Raw genomic sequence first — 19,974 nt, 5'->3', positions numbered from 1 at the left:
AGGGGCAACTAAGCCCATGAGCCACAACTACTGAAGCCTGCGTGCCCGAGAGCCCTTGCTCTGCAACAAGAGAAGCCACTGCAGTGACCGCACACCACAACTAGAGAAAGCCCACGTGCAGCAACAAAGACCCAGGGCAGCCAAAAGTAAGTAAAATTTTAAAAGTAGACATTGGTTAGGATGGCTCTTGCCTTCGAGTAACAGCAAGCTGGACCGTCAGTGGCTCACAAAATATATGCTCAGTCGCTTCAGTCATGTCTGACTCTGCAACGCTATGGACTGTAGCCCACCAGGTTCCTCTGGGATTCTTCAGGCAAGAACCCTTGAGTGGGTTGCTGTTTCCTACTTCAGGGGAATCTTCCTGACCCAGGGATTGAACTCGTGTCTCTTATGCCTCCTGCATTAGCAAGCAGGTTCTTTACCACTAGCGCCACCTCAGACAATAGAAACAGCAAATGATTTTGATTTCAAACTGATAGGAGAGGGCTGAGTTCAGCCAGCTATCCAGCTCTGCCACGGGGAGCCCAGAGTTTTTCTCCACTTCTTTTCTGCCATCATCAGTGTGTGATGATGTGTTGGCTTTGGAGCTCATGCATGTGGTTTCACTGTTGCATCCCTACCGGTTATGTCTGTTTTCCAGGCAGAAGAGAGTAGAAGGCAAGGACATGCCCGCTGGATCACTTTATTAGGAGAGTAAAACTTCCCCAGAAGCCCCGCTCAGTCTTCTTTTATGACTCCAAGACAATGCCCCGCCCCCTGCCCACCCATCCACCCACAGCCCAGCCTGCACCCCTCCCCACTCCCCTCCCACAGCGCACCTCCAGTTCACCAGTTGCTTTCTACCTTTTCCTGATCTCATTAATAATGCGTACAGATTTTCTGCAGCCTGGCCTCATCCACAAAGCTGTCTGGATCATGAGAACAGGGAGTGATTCAACAGAGATTGAGTAGGGATAGGAAGCAACAGCTGGGGGCGCCATGAAGCCCCCATCCTGATATATTCACTAGCGTTGGGAGCATGTGAGTGAGAGAGCAGTGGATGAATCAAAGGGTTTGACTCTAGAGTTCTTAATATGTCATAAAGTGAAAGTGAAGTCGCTCAGTCGTGTCTGACTCTTTGCGACCCCATGGACTGTAGCCCACCATGCTCCTCCATCCACTGAGTTTTCTAGGCAAGATTACTGGAGTGGGTTGCCATTTCCTTCTCCAGGGGATATTCCTGACCCAGAGTTGTTTTTTTTTTTTTTTTTAAGTTTGAGAAAGTTATGATTATCAGGATTGTATACATGATCACAATCAAAACAAAGAGATAAACCAAAGAATAAGACTTTTTTAACCCTCCTGAAAACATAATAAATTACAATTTCTGGTCAAATGTTATTCCTATGCTATATTCATTTTGATCTCATTTTCCATTTTATACTCTGGCATTTATTTTCTTTTTTTTGTTTGTTTCAATTAGCATTTATGACAAAATTGAAAGGTAAGTTTTACAAGTTTTGTCGACCTTGTGTTGCTATCATCTGTAAGAATAAGGATCATGTACCATTGTGATTGAGATAAATAATTACGATTGAGATTGAATACATATTAGGATTTGTAGTTACTTGCAGAAAAGTTATTCATATTTTGGACCAAATTTCTTTTACACAATTCCAAATTATGTTTTCAAAAGCAAATTGCAAAACAAAATGCACTTCTTTAGTTCAAAATCATCTTGTAAAAGGATTCTTTGATGAATAAGGATATATCAATTCAATTTATTGGTGTTATTCCTTTTTTTTAAATTTTATTTTATTTTTAAACTTTACAATATTGTATTGGTTTTGCCATATATTGAAATGAATCCGCCACAGGCATACATGTGTTCCCCATCCTGAACCCCCCTCCCTCCTCCCTCCCCATACCATCCCTCTGGGTCGTCCCAGTGCACCAGCCCCAAGCATCCAGTATCGTGCATCGAATCTGGACTGGTGACTCGTTTCATATATGATATTATACATATTTCAATGGCATTATTTTCTGAATATAGTTACATATAATATTTTGTGTTAACTCCCTAGTCTTAATACCACAAAGTCACCTGTTTTACTGGGTGTATTTTTATCATTTAGAGTAGGATATGCTTGTTAATAAGCCAGTTATACTTCAGTAACTTTGTGAATACAAAGACACTGAGAAGTAAGAACAAATAATGGAGTTATTATTTCACAGATCCTCATTCAAGTTCAGGAAAATTACTTTCAGAAAGCTGCAATTCTGCCAAATATAGTCTATGTTTAAATGGAAACTGAAAGAAAAGTGAAATTACTGGAAGCCTTTGACGGTTCACTAGACATTGTGTGCTTTCAATAGTTCAACACTGTTATGCTTGATAATCAAGAGTAAATTAATAGGCCAACATTTTTAAATGTACAGTTTAATTAAGGTATAAGGTATATAAACAATCAGGTAAGCTTATAGAGAAGCTGACCAAGATACATAAATCAGGAGATATGTGTCCATCTAAATTTTCTATTCATCTTTTTTTTTCTTTTTACAGAATATTTATTAAAGTTGTTTAATATACAATTTCTCATTTGTCATTCTGGAAGTCCTTTTTTAGAAAGACTCTTCTTTGATGACAAACAGCAGCCACATTGTCAGTGATTATTCTGGTCCTCCACTTTGGATAAATTCAATTTCTTTTTGAGACACGAGTTTCCTTCTGTATCTCTGAGGTAAAGTTTTTATTATCTCTGCGGTGTCTAGCGGAGAAGGCAATGGCACCCCACTCCAGTACTCTTGCCTGGAAAATCCTGTGGACGGAGGAGCCTGGTAGGCTACAGTCCATGGGGTCGCTAAAAGTCGGACACGACTGAGCGACTTCACTTTCACTTTTCCCTTTCATGCATTGGAGAAGGAAATGGCAACCCGCTCCAGTGTTCTTGCCTGGAGAATCCCAGGGACGGTGGAGCCTGATGGGCTGCCGTCTATGGGGTCGCACAGAGTCGGACACGACTGAAGCGACTTAGCAGCAGCAGCAGCAGCAGCGGTGTCTGGTGGACCCTGATGCATCAGCCAGTCTGGCGATTTACTTCCCTTAGAATGCTGTGAAATTAAAGAAGTATGAGATGGTAGTCCCGCTGATCTTAGAACTTCTGATACATTTGGTTTAGGAAGTCTCTTCTGTCAGAGAACCTTATTAATGGAGTCTACCTGAACGAACCTGCTGGCAGACGCCATCTTGCTGCCCACCATGACCCCCGAGAAGGCGCAGCTTCCGGGGCGCTGGCGAGCCGCGGTTATAACAGGAGTCCTGGGCGGCTGGGGCCGCTGACTCAGGGATTGAACCCGGGTCTCCGGCATTGCAGGCAGACGCTTTTACCGTCTGAGCCAACAGGAAGCCCAATATGTCATATGATAAATACAAGGAACCATAAGGTAGTATTTTAATAAAGGTTTTTATTGTAAGCAGAGTTCTAAGGTGACCCTCAAAGGGTCTAAGGTGACCCTCACTTTCGAATAACCCCCATCCCTTTTTTTACAAACAAACATGTTTGTTTATTTGGCTGTACCTAGTCTTAGTTGCAGCACAAAAGATCTTCATTGCTGCCTGCGGCATCTTTAGTTGCAGTAGCATCTGGAATCTTTTTTTAATTGCGGCTTGTGGGATCTAATTCCCTGAACAGGGATTGAACCCAGGCCCCCTGCACTGGGAGTTGAGCCTCTTAACCACCGGACCACTGGGGAAGTCCTGGGTTCAGTTACTGTTCCTTCATTCCTGGTGGTTCTTTATATTTTCTAGCTCTTTTGTTAAAAAAAAAGTCTGATTTCTCACTCTGTATACCTGTTCTCCTAAGTTCTTTATCACCTTTGTGATAATTACCCTGAAAACTTTCTCAGGTAGATTGCCTATCTCCACCTAGTTCTGGGGTTTTATCTTGTCCCGCCATCTGGGACGTGGTCCTCTACCATCTCATCTTGTGTAAGTTGCTGTTTGTCTTTTTATGTATGTGACAGATTAGTTAACATTTCTTTTTTTCTTTTCTTTATTTTTTTAGTTTTTTTTGAACGTTGAGTTATTTTTCTTTTTTAAAATTTTATTTATTTTTAATTAATTTATTTTAATTGGAGGGTAAGTACTTTACTATTGTGGTGGTTTTTGCCATACATCGACCTGAATCAGCCATGGGTGCACATGTGTCCCCCCATCTCACCCCACTCCTGCCTCCCTCGGCACCCCATCCCTCTGGGTTGTCCCAGAGCACCATAGTTACATTTCTTGACCCTGGAGCAGTGACCCTCTGTAGGAGGCAGCCTGTGTGTCCTAGCAGAGCACTCCCCTCTCATAAACTAAGATATATGCTCTCGGGGTTCCCCCTAAGTGGGCTCTGTGGGTCTTTCTCTGTGTGGGTAATCTGATAGGCTTGGTTGGCCCCTACTCTGGTTGGTTGCCAGCCCCTGACTTGTGTGAGTGCTGCTGGCTGTTGTTTGGCGGGAGCGGGGTCTGCTCGTGAGGTGGCTGGTTGCAGATTACTAGGCGCCCCAGGGCCAGCGCTGGCTCACTGGTGGATGGAGTCAGAGTCCTGCGGACTCTGGGGCTGTTGCCCACCCACTGGCAGGTGACGCTAAGTCCTGGGGTTAGTGCCAGACTGCTGGCAGGTACAGCTGGCTCCTGGCATCTGGTTGCAGTGCTCAGGGATCCCAGAGCTCATTTCAGATCATTGATGGTGGAGTAGGGGTGGGGGGTGGTTCCTCACACCATTGGATATGAGGTCTGGGGTGTCCCAAAGGTTCATTGGCCTGCTAGTGGCTTCTGGGGCCAGAGTAGGGTTCTGGCCTGCACTGTGAGATCATAGCTTTCTCTCTCTCTCTCTCTCTTTTTTTTGGCTGCGCTGGGTTTTCATTGCTGCGTGCAGGCTTTCTCTAGCTGTGGAGAGCAGGGGCTGCTCTCCAGTTGCGGTGTGTGGGCTTCTCATTGCGGTGGCTTCTCTTGCAGAGCACAGGCTCTAGGGTGCACCGGCTTCAGTAGTTGCGGCTCATCGGCTCAGTAGTTGCTGTTGGTGCTACTGGTGCGAGGCTTTGCACCAAGGCCACGGAAGCAGAGCCCAGAACCAAGGTCACCTCTGAAACGGACTGACCACCCCTTTGTAACCTTTCCAAAAGCCCCCTGATCATCACTAACAAGCTGCCTGACTCCCAATTAGGCAAAGATGCCCACTCCAGTAAACACCCTATGGCACACCACCCAACCACCTAACGCAACCTTCCAGCCGGAATTTTCTTTGTCTGGAGGCTATGAAAGTTGGCTAGTAGCCCACGAAAGGCTTCGGCTCTCCCTTGAGCTAAGCCTGCCGTTTTAACCGCATCTCCTGTTCTAATAAACTCTCCTCTCATTCTGCTTTGTGTCTGGAAATTTTTTTCCAACCCGAGTTCCAACCAAGACAGGTGGGACGGTGCCCCTGCCCTTTAGTTGCCTGGCCAGAGGCATCCAGAACCTACGCCCCACAGGCAGCTGGGCAGGGCCAGGTTCTAGCACCAAGGAGCCAACATGGCAGCCTCCATGCTCTCTTGGCCAAGTGCTCCTCAACGTGTCTGCTACTAATGTCCGTGTTTCCACCGGGAGCCACAGTCACCCACCGCAGGAGACTCTCCAAGACCAGCAGGTAGGTCTGGCCCAGGCTCCCACCAAATCACCGTTTTTGCCCTGGGTCCAGTGCAAAGTGCCTTTTTAAAGGGACGTCTCCACCTCCCCAAGTCCTGTGGGGCTCCTGGAATCCCGCACTGAAGTGAAGTGTTAGTTGCTCCATCCTGTCTGACTCTTTGTGACCCCATGAACTATAACCCACCAGGTTCCTCTGTCCTTGGGATTCTCCAGGCAAGAATACTGGAGTGAATTGCCATTCCCTTCTCCAAGGAATCTTCCCGACCCAGGGATTGAACCTAGGTCTCCTCCATTGCAGGCAGATGCTTAACCGTTTGAGCCACCAGGGAAGCCCTGCTGAACTTTAAAGCCAAACGCTCTGGGGGCTCCTCTTCCTGGTGGCGGTGTCAGGGGTTGGGGACCCTGATGTGGTGCTCAGAACTCTCACTCATGAGGGAGAGCCTCCACAGTACATCTGTTCTCCAGCTTGTGGATTGCCCACCCTGCGGTATGGGATTTGATGGTATCATGAGTCTGCCCTCCCACCTGCCTCACCATGGTTCCCTCCCTCAGTCTTTTTAAAAGTATGTGATTTTTTCTACTTACTTGGCTGCACCAGGTCTTAGTTGAGGCAGGTAGGCTCTTTAGTTGATGCATGTGGGATCTAGTTCCCCGACCAGGGATTGAACCTGGGCCCTGGCGTCTTAGCCACTGAACCACCAAGGAAGTTCCCCTCCCTAGGTCTTTTTTTTTTTTTGGCCCCACCGTGAGACATGCTGGATCTTAGTTCCCTCACCAGGGATTGAACCCGTGCCTTATGCAATGGAAGCACGGATTCTTAACCACTGGACCACTAGGGAAGATCCCATTTGGTAGGCTCCACCTCCTTTTCATTGATGGCTGTTCTGCAGATAGCCGTGACCCCAGCGTGCGGGTGAGAGGAGGTGAGCCCAGGGCCTCTCCACTCTGCTGCCTTGGCTGCTCTTCTATTCTTCCTTTTTCTTTCTTTTTATGAGTTGGAGTAGACCCAGGGTTATAATGGTGCCCCCTCCCAAACCCATTTTTGTTATTTTGGTTTTGATGCTCTGTTCTACTTGACAGAACAATTTCCAAACCACATGATGGGGTCACGGCCCATCAGGGTCATAAGGCTAAAGAGGCTTCATGTAGCACCTTGGCAGCTGTGTTGGTGGCCTGATGTTCAGGCCTCCTCCAGAAGCCTGTCCTTTCTCCTCCTGGATGAGCCAGGGCTGGCTTTTCTTTTTCCCCACACTGCTTGGCTTGTGAGATCTTAGCTCCCCAACCAAGGATTGAACCCCGGCCCTTGGCAGTGAGAGCACAAGAGTCCTAATCACTGAACTTCCAGGGAATTCCCTCCTATTATTTCTTTTTTTTTAATATAAATTTATTTATTTTAATTGGAGGCTAATTACTTACCATATTGTAGGGGTTTTGCCATACATTGACATGAATCCGCCATGGGTGTTCCCCATCCTGAACCCCCCTCCCACCGTATTATTTCTTTAAATAAATTCTCTGCCCTCTTCTGTCTTCTCCTGAGATACCCACTCCCCTAATGTTGCTGTTGCTAAAACAGATAGCCCTCCTAGAATTTCCTCATTTAAAAAATCTGATTGCTATTTTCTCTTCTACTTGTATTACTTATAGATTTATATCTTCAAGCTTGCTATTGTCTTTTTCAAACATTGTGTGCTCTATGTCCAATGCTTTCTGGTGTATTCTTCATCTCATTGACTGAGTTCTCCAGCTCCAGAATTTCTAATTTCTCTTTAGAGTTTCAATTTCTTTGGTAAAGTATTTCGTCTGTTCATTAATTTTAATCCCGAGTTCACTAAACTACCTTTCTGAATGTTCTTGTAGCTCTTTGATTTTCTTCATAAACCTATTTTGAATTCTTTACCAGTGAGATCTCAATACTCTTTGCGACTTCAAGTTTAGTTTCTGGAGGATTGTCATTTTCTTTTGCGTTACAGTGTTTCCGTGGTTCTTCATGGTTCTTGACGCGTTGCTCCTCTGCCGTTGTATCTGAAGTAGGGGACCCTTTTCTTCTTGATGCTAACGATTTAACAGGTTAGAAATTGAGGCGTTTCAGGGAGTTCCCTGGCGGTCCAGTGGTTAGGACTCTGAGTTCTCATTGTCAAGGGCCATTGTTCAAACTCTGGTTGGGGAACTAAAGTACCGCGAGCGAGGGGAAACCGGCAAGAAAAAAATTGAGGCGTTTCTCCCGTTTTCCAGTAAGTGGTGCTATAGCACAAGGTTTGGATTTCTTTTCGGCGCTGCCTCTGGTTACACTGGCTTTTTCCACCTTCGATTGCTTTTACGGTTGCTCCAAACCCTCCTTATTGCTCCTTGTGCCTCTGGGGTCACTGATGCCTTGTTTCTGCCAGTATTGCTGGTATCGCCGCCTGGGGCTCGGAGACTGTGGGCTCTTCCCTTGGTTTCGGGATCCACGCTCCTTGCAGACTCCGCCCCTGAGGGGAGGGCGAGGGTGGCGGGGAGCTGGGTTGCACCTGGCTCCTCTGCCGTGTCCAGGGTTGTAAGGTTTGTCCCTGTATAACCCCTTCTACGTCTACAGATGTGTGGAATTCTCTGGACACCTGGTTTGATGGACCGAGGTGTCTTTATTGTGAATGTTTTAGTGGTTGTAGATTGAAGAGGAGAGAGAGTTTTTCATCTGCCAAGTTGCTGATGTCATTCTTCTGAAACAGTTATTTTTCGTGCCTGCTTCAGTCGTTTCGGTTGTATCCAACGCTTTGCGACCCTATGGACGGACTATAGCCCGTCAGGCTCCTCTGTTCATGGGATTCTCCAGGCAAGAATATTAGAGTGGGTTGCCATTTCTCCTCCAGGGGATCTTCCTGACCCAGGGATCCAGCCTGAGTCTCCTGCATTCTTTACTTACTGAGACACCTGGGAAGCCCAGCTATTTTTCATTAAATAGTTAACATGTAATTTTATTTATTTATGGTGGCTGTGCTGCCTGGCTTGTGGGATCTTAGTTCCCTGACCAGGGATTGAACCTGGGCCCTTGGCAGTGAACTCGAAGTGCCCTAACTACGGGTTGTTGTTTAGTTGCTAAGTCAGGTCTGACTTTTTTGCAACCTGGTGGACTGTAGCCCGCTAGACTCTGTCATGGGATTTCCCAGGCAAGAATACTGGAGTGGGTTGCCATTTCCTTCTCCAGGGCTTCTTCCCAACCCAGGGATGGAAACTGCATCTCCTGCATGGATGGGTGGGTGGATGGCAGGTGGATTCTTGACCACTGAGCCACCAGGGAATTCCCTAATGATTTTAAAAAGATTTTAAAAATGAAGCAAATACATATTTTAGAAACCTTAGGCTTAATTTCTGATACAGTAAATATTGATGGACATAATGCACATAAACAAGAGCTCTTTGGTGTTGTCAATAATTTTTATGAGTCTAAAGAGGTTTATAACCTCAGATATGCAGATGACACCACTCTTATGGCAGAAAGTGAAGAGGAACTAAAAAGCCTCTTGATGAAAGTGGAAGAGGAGAGGGAAAAACTTGGCTTAAAGCTCAACATTCAGAAAATGAAGATCATGGCATCTGGTCCCATCACTTCATGGCAAATAGTGGGAAACAGTGGAAACAGTGTCAGACTTTATCTTTTTGGGCTCCAAAATTACTGCAGATGGTGACTGCAGCCATGAAATTAAAAGACGCTTACTCCTTGGAAGAAAAGTTATGACCAACCTAGATAGCATATTGAAAAGCAGAGACATTACTTTGCCAACAAAGGTCCATCTAGTCAAGGCTATGGTTTTTCCTGTGGTCATGTATGGATGTGAGAGTTGGACTGTGAAGAAAGCTGAGCGCCGAAGAATTGATGCTTTTAAACTCTTGAGAGTCCCTTGGACTGCAAGGAGATCCAACCAGTCCATTCTAAAGGAGATCAGCCCTGGGATTTCTTTGGAAGGAATGATGCTAAAGCTGAAACTCCAGTACTTTGGCCACCTCATGCGAAGAGTTGACTCATTGGAAAAGACTCTGATGCTGGGAGGGATTGGGGGCAGGAGGAGAAGGGGACGACAGAGGATGAGATGGCTGGATGGCATCACTGACTCGATGGATGTGAGTCTGAGTGAACTCCGGGAGTTGGTGATGGACAGGGAGGCCTGGCGTGCTGCGATTCATGGGGTCGCAAAGAGTCGGACACGCGCATATACACAAACATAAATGACAGAAATTTTTCCTATTGGTGCTATTTCTCAGGAGAACCCTGATTGAGACAGCTAGTAAGCCTCAATTTTCTTATCTATAAAATGCATATGCTAATGCTAATAGTCTTTACAATTGTGAAAATTCCACGAGATGCCATATAGAAAGCACTCTTAACGAATGACCATGTTGGGTATATCATCAATGTGACTGGTTTCCAAAGATGGCCCCTCGTGAACCACAGCGCTCAGTATTCACCTTCTTTGGTATGGCCTCCCCTCCCCCGAAATGAGCTGAGACTTTATAGCCCATAGAATGAGGCAGAAATGTGCTAGCTTGTGGCCTGAGCTATCGGAGGGCCTGGCAGCTTCCTACTTTTGCACTTTTGGAAGCCCTGAGGCAGCCACATAAGAAATCTGGCAGGACTTGCCTGGTGGTGCAGTGGATAAGAATCTGCCTGCCAATGTAGGGGACACGGGTTCGATCCCTGGTCCAGGAAGATCCCACATGCTGTGGGGCAACTAACTAAGCCTGTGTGCCCCAACTGCTGAGCCCACATGCTGCAGCTACTAAATCCCGTGTGCCTAGAGCCTGTGTTCTGCAACAAGAGAAGCCAATGCAATGAGAAGTTGGGGCACCTAAATGGAGAGTAGCCACTGCTCGTCACAACTAGAGAAAGCCCAACAGTAGTGATGAAGACCCACTGCAACAAAGAAGAAAGAATGAAAGAAATAAATTTGGCTACAGTGTTGGAGAGGAAGAGGGTTTGGAACGCCATGAAGGGAGAGGCCCAGCCTTCCAGCCTGCCCCTACCAGGGTGGCAGACACGTGAATGACAAGTCCTGGACATTCCAGCCTAACTGAGCTTCTGGCCAACATCACAAGAGCAGAACTGCTAAACTGAGTCCATCAACCTACAGAAGAGTGAACAGTGAAAAAATAGTTGTTGCCTAAAGCCACTAAATTTTAGGGTGCTTTGTTTTTAGGGAGAGAGAACTGAAACATCAATCTTGGGGGCAGAGACTCTTTTCCCCCAGAATTCATAAAGAGAGGCCAGTATTAGTTTGGAAGAACTATCATGCTAATTTGCCTGGACTTTGTCCCTGGTTCCCAGAAGGTGTCATGTAAGTCTTTGGAATTTCCAGTGACAGCATTTCCGAATGCAAGTCCAACGCACAGTGAGGTCAAATAACACCAAGACGTTGGAGTTCGGAACAGAGAAATGTTTATTACAGGGCCGCTCAAGGAGATGTGACTCATGCCTTAAAAATCCCAAACTCGAAAGCTTTCAGCAAAGCCCTTTTACAGGCAAGGTGAGGGAGAGGCATGGTTGGTTGGTGTAAGTTTCCTGGTGTCAGATCCTTTGTTCTTGAAGTTAGGTCAAAGGTCAGGTAATGATGTTCCTGTAAATCTCCAAACTGTTACTCTGTTCTGTCAAGAAAGGGCAAGGTCCCAAGGCACAACTTTCACCCTCTTGAAAGGTTTTGTTGAATCACGCGAATACACCGGGATTCTTGGCCCCCGGAGGAGAAGAATTCAATCTGGGGCCAGAGACGAGGCTTGATCGCTCAGAGCTTTTGTGTAATAAAGTTTTATTAAAGTATAAAGGAGATAGAGAAAGCTCCTGACATAGGCATCAGAAGGGGGCAGAAAGAGTACCCCCCTGCTAGTCTTCAGCTGGATGTTATATAGTCACTAGCAGTCTGTTAACGAAAGAAAGGAATGTCTTAAAATTCAGAATGGCACCAGGCCCCTCACCCATAAGATGCATTTTGGGATAATCTTGGCACCAAATGGCTTATCCTGGGCCATAAAATGATTAACTTGAATCTTGAAGAAGGGCAGACCACCATACAAATAGTTTCATTTACATAGATTAGGGGAACAATATCTGAGTATAACATACTGGTTTGTCAAGTAGGTTCTGGGCCAAGAGGCGGAACTGACTTGGAGACAGAGTTTGGGGTAAAGGCATAGCACATTAGCATAGCTTAAGACAAACATTTCCATACGAAAAAGGCATTGGTTATCTCTAGGCTCGAGAATAGCTAACTTCAGGCGAAACCAGGTGTCATTATGGCAACACAGTATTTTAAGAGAAACCTCCCTTTAAATTTGTATAGAGAAGGAAAAAATATTGCTAGTTTGTTTCCTCCTGCCGCTTAAGAGAGATAAATATGTCTGACACTTGCAGGCTATTTCCTCCATTTGAAGACCCCTAGCCTTCCTGCCTGTTACCCTCTCACTCTGAATCCAGGTCCTGGCTAAGAGGAGGGGGATGTCCCTGCAGGGATTGTTACCTCGCCGGGGAGCATGTATCCAGCACAGCACCCAGTCTGGGTCCTCCCACCAGTGCCCAGGTCTGGCTGAAGAGGCAGATCTCAGCTGATGGCACCCTCCAGGCCAGGTCCCCAGGCCCTGCCCAGCTGTCATCTCTGAGGGGCTGGGTGCCCAGGATTTAACAGGCCCTCAGACTTCAGGCTGCCCAAACAGGGGCCCAGTCCCGCAGACTGTGACCCATGCTGGCTGCCAGTGCCATTAGGTCACAGGGGCCGGGATAGACGAGGCTCACCGCTGCCTCAAGGCCTGGGCCCTGCCAGTGCGTGGCCTTGGTGAGGCCCCTGGAGTCCTGTTGGACACAGCCCCAGGCTGTTCCCTCGGCTTCTCAGCTCACCCTCCAGCCCAAGGCTGGAGAGTCAGGAGGGCCCCTGGGAGAAGGTTGTGATCCACTTCTTACCTCAGTCTCCACAGGAGAACCACCAACCGCAGGATCACTGGCCAAAGGAGGCCTCTAACCTCCGAGCTAGCAAGCAGTATGGCGATTAATGGTTGCCAGGTAACGGTAATGGTTGCCTAGTAACGGTAATGCGTGCCTGCTAGCAGCTGTCCCTGTTATAATAGGAGTGTCTTTGTTACTCAGGTGGGGAGAGGTTTGGGCCACCACTGAGTTTTAGGGAGTTTGAACCTTGCAATTTAAGTCTGAGCCTACAATACAGGAGACCTGGGTTCAATCCCTGGATCAGGAAGATCCCCTGGAGAATGGAATGGCTACCCATTCCAGTTTTCTTGCCTAGAGAATTCCATGGACGGAGGAACCTGGGGGGCTACAGTCCATGGAGATGCAAAAAGTCGGATGTGACTGAGTGACTAACGTGTTCAGGGCTCGGTGAGCTTCCCTGGTTGGTAAATACTCTGCATGTTTTCAGGCTTCCATCATATCTTAGTTGGTAAACAATCCACATGCAATTCAGGAGACCCTGGTTCAATTCCTGGGTCAGGAAAATCTCCTGGAGAAGGGATAGGCTACCCACTCCAGTATTGTTGGGCTTCCCTGTGGCTTAGCTGGTAAAGATTCTACCTGCAATGCGGGAGACCTGGGTTCTGTCCCTGGGTTGGGGAGATCCCCTGGAGAAGGGAAAGGCTACCCACTCCAGTATTCTGGCCTGGAGAATTCCATGGACGGTATAGTCCATGGGGTCGCAGAGTCGGACACGACTGAGCGACTTTCACTTTCACCGCATGTTTTCATTCATGGATGTGTTGGCAGGATGATGCGTCCCTGAGGATGGCAATAATGTCACATTTGGGAAACCCTCCCAGACCTGGCCCTACTCATCTCTTCCTTTTATCTGGGGTTATGATTTGCATCCTTGGCTGTCATGAAACTAATCATAACTATAGTGCTTTCCTGAGTTCTGTGAGTCATCTTAGCACATTATTGAACCTGAATGGGTAGTGAGAACCCTCGAGCTTGAAGCCAGCTGGTCAGCAGTGGGAGAGGCCTGGGATCCCTGAACTTATAGCCGTGTCTGTAACTGAGCCCTGTGTTCTTGACCTGGGGAGTTGGTGTCAAGTCACTGTCCATGGTGACACTACCGCTTAAATTGTCTGGGCAAAGGTTAAAATGCTTTGAGAGACAAAAAGAGGACTTGATTTTGCTCCTGAGATGAAAGGGGGAGAGGAGAGAGGGTAAAAAGGGTTGAGGTATGGAGAAGTTGAAAGGAGCCAGCCAGGTGGGGAGGACTGTCCTCCATGGGGTGACCCCAGCCCTGTGACCACCCCCCACCCCCCCCACCACCAGATTTTCAGTCAAGTCTACCAAAGTGAAAGGGTCTGTTGTGAGAGTGGATTTGATTGGAAAGGTATGAAGGAACTGGTAGGGAAGGGGAAATTTCCCCCTGCATCCGTCCTGAGGTCTTGTGGCTGGACTAATAGTAAAATTAACACAAGACAGATTAACAGGAGAAAAAGAAACAAAATTTAGTTTCTGTGCATGCAGGTCTCATAGAAATGGAATCTAAAAAGTGGCCAAGGGAATTCCCTGGTAGTCTAGTGGTTAGGACTTGGCACTTTGACTGCTGAGCCCTGTTCAGGGAACTAAGATCCTGTCAACCGCTTGGGCAGGGCCAAAAAAAAAGGGGGGCGGAATTATACCTCATTTGTAAATAAGGATCATTTGAAGAATGCAAGAATTGCAAGAACGCAAACATGGTGGTAGATAGAAATATAATACCTTCATAGATTATGAGAAGGCCTTTGAGGGCTTCCCTGGTGGCTCAGTGGTACAGAATTCACCTGCCAATGCAGGAGACATGACTTAGATCCCTGATACAGGAAAATCCCCAAATCCCGTATGCCGAGGGGCAACTAACCCCCTGAGCACAACTACTGAGCCCAGGCTCTAGAGCCTGGGAGCTGCAAAAAGCCACAGTGAGAAGCCCGAGCACCGCAACTGGAGAGTAGCCCCCACTCTCTGCAACTAGAGAAAAGCCTGCACAGCAATGGAGACTGAGCACAGTCAAAAAAAAAACAAGCCTCTGACAAAATCTGGGATGTTTCACTATCATTCATATTATTTTACATTAGAAAGTACTAGCCAAGCAACTAACAAAGAGAAAGAAGTCAGCAGTATGAAGATTATAAAAAGGCAATACTGTCACTATTCGCGTATGACAAGTTCCCCAATCCAGGAGATTCTAATGAAAATCTATGGTAAAACAGTCAGAGAATTCAGTATGTTACTGCTGCTGCTGCTGCTAAGTCGCTTCAGTCGTGTCCGACTCTGTGCAACCCCACAGACGGCAGCCCACCAGGCTCCCCCGTCCCTGGGATTCTCCAGGCAATAACACTGGAGTGGGTTGCCATTTCCTTCTCCAATGCATGAAAGGGAAAAGTGAAAGTGAAGTCGCTCAGTTGTGTTCGACTCTTCGTGACTCCATGGACTGCAGCCTACCAGGCTCCTCTGTCCATGGGATTTTCCAGGCAAGAGTACTGGAGTGGGTTGCCATTGCCTTCTCCAATCAGTATGTTAACAGGCTATCAAATAAACACGCAGCAATGAATTATTTTCAAATATATGGGCAAGCTTTTAGGAAATATAACACAGGGACTTCCCTGGTACTCCAGTGGCTAAGACTCTGAGTTCCCAATGCAAGGGGCCCAGGTTCGAGCCCTGGTCAGGGAACTAGATCCCAGATGCCTCAACTAAGAGCCTGCATGCTGCAACTAAAGATGCTGCCTGCTGCAGATAAGACCTGGCACAGCCAAATAAATAAACATTAAAAAAGGAAGGAAATATAACACAGATAATCCTCATTTACTATAGAAAAACCATAAAAGATAAAATACCGACAAATAAATGATTAGATCCAATGAAAGACCTACTTTAGGAACTTTCATTTAAGGACAAACATTAATACTCTTCTGGAGGATACAAAAGAAGTTTTTAACAAATGGAAAAACGGGACTAACTTCCGGGTGGCGCTGTGGATAAAAATCTGCCTGCCAATGCAAGAGACACGATGGGGCGAATTCCACATGTAGCAGAGCAACTAAACCCGTGAGCCACAACTACTGAGCTTGTGAGCCCAGAGCCTGTGCTCCACAAGAGAAGCCACCGCAGTGAAAAGCCTGCACACCCCACCGAAGAGGAGTGACCCCTGCTTGCTGTAACTAGAGAAAAGCCTGCACAAAGCCACGAAGACCCAGTGCCGCCAAAAATAAAGAAGTAAATAAAGTTCAATTTTTAAAAAATGGAAAAATGAATCATTTGGATATGTTAGAAATAGCAGTTATTCCAAATCTATTAAATGTAATGTGATTCTAATAAAGAACTTTGTTTGAAATAAAGTAAGCTGACTTTGAGGTTGATATAGTAATAAACATAAACAAAAATAACCAGAACACTCTGAAAATGGAGGATAATGAGATGGGCTTCCCTGGTGGTTCAGCAGCAAAGTATCCACCTGTCAGTGCAGGAGATGTGGGTTTGATCCTTGGATTGGGAAGCTCCCCTGAAGAAGGAAATGGCAACCTACTCTAGTATTCTTGCCTGGGAAACTTCATGGACAGAGAAGCCTGGTGGGCTACAATCCCTGGGGTCACAGAGAGTGGGACAGAACTTAGTGACAAAGACCATTACCATTACATGTAAAATTAATCAGAAAATTTAAGCTACAGTTTAGTATATGATGAAGAAGCATCTTTAAACAAAGTTAGTAGGGAAAAGCTGGGCTAGTTAGTAACTGGTGTTGGGGCAGCCAGGTAGCCATCTAAAAAAGAAAATTGGATCGTTACTTCATACTGTATGTACATCAGGATAAATTCCATATAGTTCAAAGATTCAAATATGAATAATGAAACCATACACATACATATATACCAAGAAAACCTTGAGATTCAAAATCTTGCAGGTTTTTCTCTCTTTTTTTTATGGCCATGCCTGGAAGCTTGCAGAATCTTTGTTTCCCCACTAGGGATCAAACCCATACCCCAGCACTGGACTGATAAGGAATTCCCCAAATCTGGCAGGTTTAAAAGAAAAGAGGAAACAAAAGCAAAAATCTCCATGCCAGAAGGCTTTCAGGAAAATGAAAGACAAATGATGAGAGGAAAAAATATCCGTAACTCACATTATAATCTATTATCATATCTCATCTCACTATGTCATTAGTAGTTACCACAATCAATAAAGAAAGGACAAAGTGATTCAGGAGAGAAATAGAGAAAAGATATGAACAGGGGCTTCCCTGGTGGCTCAGTGGTAAAGAATCTGCCTGCCAATACAGGAAACACGGGCTCAATCCCTGATCTGGGAAGATTCCAAAGGTCTTGGAGCAACTAAGCCTGTGTGCCTCAACTATTCAGCCTGTGCTCTAGAGCCTGGGATCTGCAACCCCTGAGCCCACACGCCACATCTACTGAAGCCCGCAAGCCCGAGAGCCCTAGCGCCTCAACAAGAGAAGCCACCACAGTGAGAAGACCAGGCACTGCAACCGCAGAGTAGCTCCTGCTGTCTGCAACCAGAGAAAGCCCACACAGCAAGTGAAGGCCCAGCACAGCCAAAAATAAATTAATAAATAAAATTACATACACACAAAAGAGATGAACAGATAGTTCACGGAAAAGGGAATACATGCGAGTCAAATGAGAGAAAAGCAAATTAAAACTCATGCCATTTTTGAACTTTCTAGATTGGCAAAATTCAGACATTTGATAACACTGTTGGTGAGGCTATAGGGGGAATGCCGAGCACCAGCAATTGCTGGTGGGAGCGCAAAGTGGTACAGGGATGGAAGGCAACACAGCAATATCTGTAAACTTTCCAATGGGTGCTTTCAGCTCAGAATTCTCACTTCTGGAAATCCTACAAACTTACTACAGAGAGTTTCCCAGGTGGTGCTATGGTGAAGAACCCGTCTGCCAATGCAGGAGATGTAAGAGACACAGGTTTGACGCAGATTCAATCCCTGGGTTGGGAAGATCTTCTGGAGGAGGGCATGGCAAGCCACTCCAGTATTCTTGCCTGGAGAATCCCATGGACAGAGGAGCCTAGCAGGCTACAGTCCATAGGGTTGCAGTCCATAGAGTTGGACATGATTGAAGCAACTTAGCATGCACGCACGTACTACAGATATTCTATATAATAAAGAATCTAAGATGTGCCATTATTTTTATGAAAATGCTATATTCACCATCAAATGTAAGATAGACCTCAACTTCAGAGATGTCAATATATGAAAACTGCATTTAGAATCAGAGTAATACTGTATTTGTGCCCATGCTGAGATATGCAGACAAGATTAACTATTACAGCTTTTTATTTTTTGGCCAATAGAAAATGATGGGAAAAAATCTAAATGCCCATCAGTATGTTCCTGATTATGTAAATTACAACATAACCACAGAATGGAATGAAATACACCTCTAAAAAAGAATGAGGAAATAGAGTGGTTTGGAATGATCCTTAAGTTCTTACTGAAAATGCAATGCATAAATCAATAAATATAATTTGCCAACTTCTGTAATGAAGAAAGCAAAACCAAAAAACGACCCAGCTTTGCATTTACTTGTGTATATAAAGGGAAACTGGAAAGACGGAAGTACTGTGGTTACAGATGGGAATTGTACTAAGCACTGGGTAGAGCGGGGACAGAGATAGAAGACTTTTCATTGTGTGTTTTATATCTGGGGGGCTTGTAAGTATTTACCAAAAAGGTATTAAAAAAAATCCAGAAATTTCAGATATTCTTGAATACACAATTTATCTAATATATGCAGCATTGACTTTGCTTGTCTTTTGAAATGCCTCATAAAACACAAAACCAATCTTACACTAAAAACTTCTATTGAAACTGACATGAAGAAAACTCAAGAGGAATTATCAGAACTGACAATTTCCAGTTCTCTCCATGGCCTTCCAGTCCTACAGGAATTCCTATTCCTATCACTGCTATTTGGTGATTTCTTTCATCACCATGGGCTCTATTGGCAGTTTTTCTTCATCAAGTCTCAATTTTAGAAAACCATTCTTCACCTCAGTGAAGCAATTTGAAAAGACATTTCCACAATGCAGGGAAAAGAATCTGGATTAACCACAAACTCAAAGGACGTCAGAAGAGTCATAAGGTTTTGACCTTTTTTCCATTTCTTCTTAGTTTTTCTTGATAAGCTTCCTTTTTTCCCCCAGCTGTGCTTTGCCTTATTCTCACGTACTTTGTAAAATCAAGTTACAGGAGTGGTATATAACACTGTCTTGAAGGCAGAGGTTCTTCTGAAAGTAGTTGCATCATTAAACTATTCTCTACTGATAAACTTATCACAACCAAGTTCTTCTATCAGAGGATTGATAATTTCAGATGCAGTCAGAGTTATACTAAATGTTAAAATATCAAAATCCATCCTCTGCGGATTCCGCTGATATTCCGCGTCAAACGCCGCTTCCCTGGCTCTGCAGGCTTCCACAAATCTCCTGCGGCGTCCTTCAAGCTCCTGAATTCGGCCAGGGGCAATCGGGTAGTGTTCCAGATAGTGGCGGAGGAACTGCTGGTAATTAATTCCTAAAACGCCAAGTGGGTGACGGAGGCGGAGATATGGCAACGCAGCCAGGCCTGGGCCGTTCCCGGGCCTGGACCGGGGTCTGCCCTCGGGACCCTCTTCCTCCGCTGGCTCCGCCAACAATCGGGCGACCTCTGCCATCCGGGCTTCCCTGGCCGCTGCCCCCAGGCCTTCTCGGGACGCCGCCATCGGACCTTCCCTGGCCTCCGGCACTGGACCTTCCACGGGTGAAGCCATCGAACCTTCTACGGCCGCCGCCATCGGACGGTCCCTGGCCGCCACAGGCTGCGCGGGGGCCGGCTCCCGCCTCCTGCCGCCTACCTCCGCCTGCCGGACGTCGCCGTTGTCATTTGCTGCGCCCGCCGGTGGGACACCTTGGTCCGCGGGCAGCTCGGACATCCCGGATCGCGGGGTCAGCTCGGCCGCTCCCACAAATACTGGGATAACGGCACAGCGCGGTTAGCGATGTGCACGTAAGTGTACGTAACTGCGCATGCGTGAGCGCTGTGCACACTGGTCCACGCTGTGTGTGCAAACCCAGGTGCACGAGAGTAGGGTGTGCTGCTGAAATTGAGCGCTGCGCATGAGTCATGCCCACGCGACTGCAACCTTCCAGGTGCCATCTAGCGGCTGGAAGAGCCAACACGCCTGAAATCTTACCCAGAACGTCCGAGGGCGGTGTGTTAAGTCGCTTCAGTCGTGTGTCCCACTCTTTGCGACCCTATGGACTGTAGCCCGCCAGGCTCCTCTGTCGATGGGATTCTTCAGGCAAGAACACTGAAGTGGTTTGCCATTCCCTCCTCCAG

At 46.4% G+C, this 19,974-nt stretch overlaps 1 protein-coding gene and 1 long non-coding RNA gene across 2 annotated transcripts; both read right to left on the bottom strand.

Moving 5' to 3' along the window:
* Positions 1 to 11,034: 11,034 nt before the first annotated feature.
* Positions 11,035 to 12,883, bottom strand: LOC113876519. Its single transcript, XR_003506522.1, has 2 exons — positions 12,570 to 12,883; positions 11,035 to 11,263 (listed from the first exon to the last, which is right to left on the bottom strand). It is a non-coding gene; the product is annotated as an uncharacterized LOC113876519 (long non-coding RNA).
* Positions 12,884 to 17,913: 5,030 nt separating this feature from the next.
* Positions 17,914 to 19,707, bottom strand: LOC113876518 (EP300-interacting inhibitor of differentiation 2). The gene has a single exon (XM_027515833.1). It carries the CDS (start codon positions 19,565 to 19,567, stop codon positions 18,908 to 18,910), a length of 660 nt encoding a protein of 219 aa, XP_027371634.1. The 5' UTR covers positions 19,568 to 19,707; the 3' UTR covers positions 17,914 to 18,907.
* Between the last annotated feature and the right edge of the window lie 267 nt (positions 19,708 to 19,974).

The sequence above is a fragment of the Bos indicus x Bos taurus genome, chromosome 18 (genome assembly GCF_003369695.1).
Source record: "Bos indicus x Bos taurus breed Angus x Brahman F1 hybrid chromosome 18, Bos_hybrid_MaternalHap_v2.0, whole genome shotgun sequence".
NCBI lineage: Eukaryota > Metazoa > Chordata > Mammalia > Artiodactyla > Bovidae > Bos > Bos indicus x Bos taurus.
This window is presented reverse-complemented; position numbering and strand designations above follow the sequence as displayed.